Raw genomic sequence first — 1,616 nt, forward strand, 5'->3', positions numbered from 1 at the left:
CAGGAAGCAGAAAAAGGAGGCAGTGTACCATATAAGGATGTGTTTGTAGAAACACATAAACGGAAGACCACGGGAGTCTTCGTATCAGAGAAGGCGAGAACGACAACGATATGTATTAATTCTATTAATAATCATTGCAATATATATGCAAGTTATCATAATGTTATCATTAATTATTAATGAATACTTTAAACATTATTTTGTAGGAGGCATATGAGCAACAGATGGTAGAGCGATATGGCGATGACGCTACTCAGCATCCATCATTTGATCCTACAGCATGGGTGACTGCAGCAGGTGAACCCAAAAAAGGTCGCGTGTTCGGGTTTGGGAGTAATATGAACACTTCACCAATTATTGGTTCTTCCAGTTACGGCTCACCGACTTCTTGCGCCGACATAAGCTCCAAGCAGCCGAATATTCTTTCCAGTGATGATGTACGCCAGATCATTAATGAATCACTGAATAACTACTTTCAATACACCGTCGCCCCCTTTCTCCGAAATGAAATCAAGGTCGTTGTTCAGGATAGGGGATCTTCGATTCCAGGTCCCTCTCAGGTATAATCACATATTCAGTTTTTTTACTGCCTTAGAGCACATATGAGCATGCTATAATAACATATAGAGTTTTTTATTGCATTAGAGCACATATGAGCATGCTATAATCACATATAAAGTTTTTTTGTCTGCCTTAGAGCACATATGAGCATGCTATAATCACATATAAAGTTGCTTTGCCTACCTTAGAGCACATATGAGCATGCTATATTCACATATATAGTTTTTTGCCTGCCTTAAAGCACATCTGAGCATGGTAGAATCACATATAGAGTTTTTTTAGATGCCTTAGAACACATATGAACATGCTATAATCACATATTCAATTTTTTGACTGCCTTAGCACACATATGAGCATGATAGAATCACATATAGAGTTTTTTTATTGCCTTAGATCACACATGAGCACATGATAGAATCACATATAGTGTGTAATTTATTTCATTATATTTTGTTTATCAATACTGACTGTTCTTTTCTTGTGTAGGCTGCTAGCGATAATCAGGGTAGTGGAGCTGAAGGGACAGATAAAGACAATGAACAAGAAGACGCACAAAATCTTGGCGATGATTAGAGGACTGTGTTGAAGAAGTTCTATTTTTTTTATTTTTCCTAATTGTAATTGTTGAATTGTAAATAATTAAACTTCTTAATTTTAAGGTGGAACGATTAATTGTTGTAGATTCTTGTTATATGAATTTTTTTGTGTGGTTTATTTTTTATTTACAGGAAATATAAATTGTACAGGAAATAGAAATTGTATAGTTCTCGGTAATTAATTTTTAAATAAATTTTTTTTAATTGTTTTTTCGTGTTTGCGACGGATTAGCGACGGAACCATCCGTCGCTATTCATATTAATCTAGCGACGGCATAGCGACGGAAGTAAATCCGTCGCCAAGCCGTGGTCGCCGTTTAGTACCGGCGGATTGGCGACGGAATATAGCGCTCGTTATTCCGTCGCAATTAGCGACAGACCTGGCGACGGAATAATTCCGTCGCCAGGTAGCGTCGAAATATTCGCGACGTAAGCATAATGTCGCCTCGTTGTCGCTAA

The 1,616-nt window shown here is 37.4% G+C and overlaps 1 protein-coding gene across 1 annotated transcript; it reads left to right on the forward strand.

Moving 5' to 3' along the window:
- The first annotated feature begins 217 nt into the window (after nucleotides 1–217).
- LOC149845715 (uncharacterized) lies at nucleotides 218–1,235 on the forward strand. Its single transcript, XM_089997709.1, has 2 exons — nucleotides 218–560; nucleotides 1,048–1,235. Exons 1-2 carry the CDS (start codon nucleotides 225–227, stop codon nucleotides 1,132–1,134), a joined length of 423 nt encoding a protein of 140 aa, XP_089853835.1. The 5' UTR covers nucleotides 218–224; the 3' UTR covers nucleotides 1,135–1,235.
- The last annotated feature ends 381 nt before the right edge of the window (nucleotides 1,236–1,616 follow it).

The sequence above is a fragment of the Nuphar pumila genome, chromosome 2 (genome assembly GCF_984573655.1).
Source record: "Nuphar pumila chromosome 2, dmNupPumi1.hap1.1, whole genome shotgun sequence".
Classification (NCBI taxonomy): Eukaryota; Viridiplantae; Streptophyta; class Magnoliopsida; order Nymphaeales; family Nymphaeaceae; genus Nuphar; species Nuphar pumila.

Coding starts and splice junctions, on each gene's coding strand:
- LOC149845715 (XM_089997709.1), top strand. CDS start 225: ATGGTAGAGCGATATGGCGATGACGCTACTCAGCATCCATCATTTGAT. Junction 561..1,047: donor CGATTCCAGGTCCCTCTCAG/GTATAATCACAT, acceptor TTTCTTGTGTAG/GCTGCTAGCGATAATCAGGG.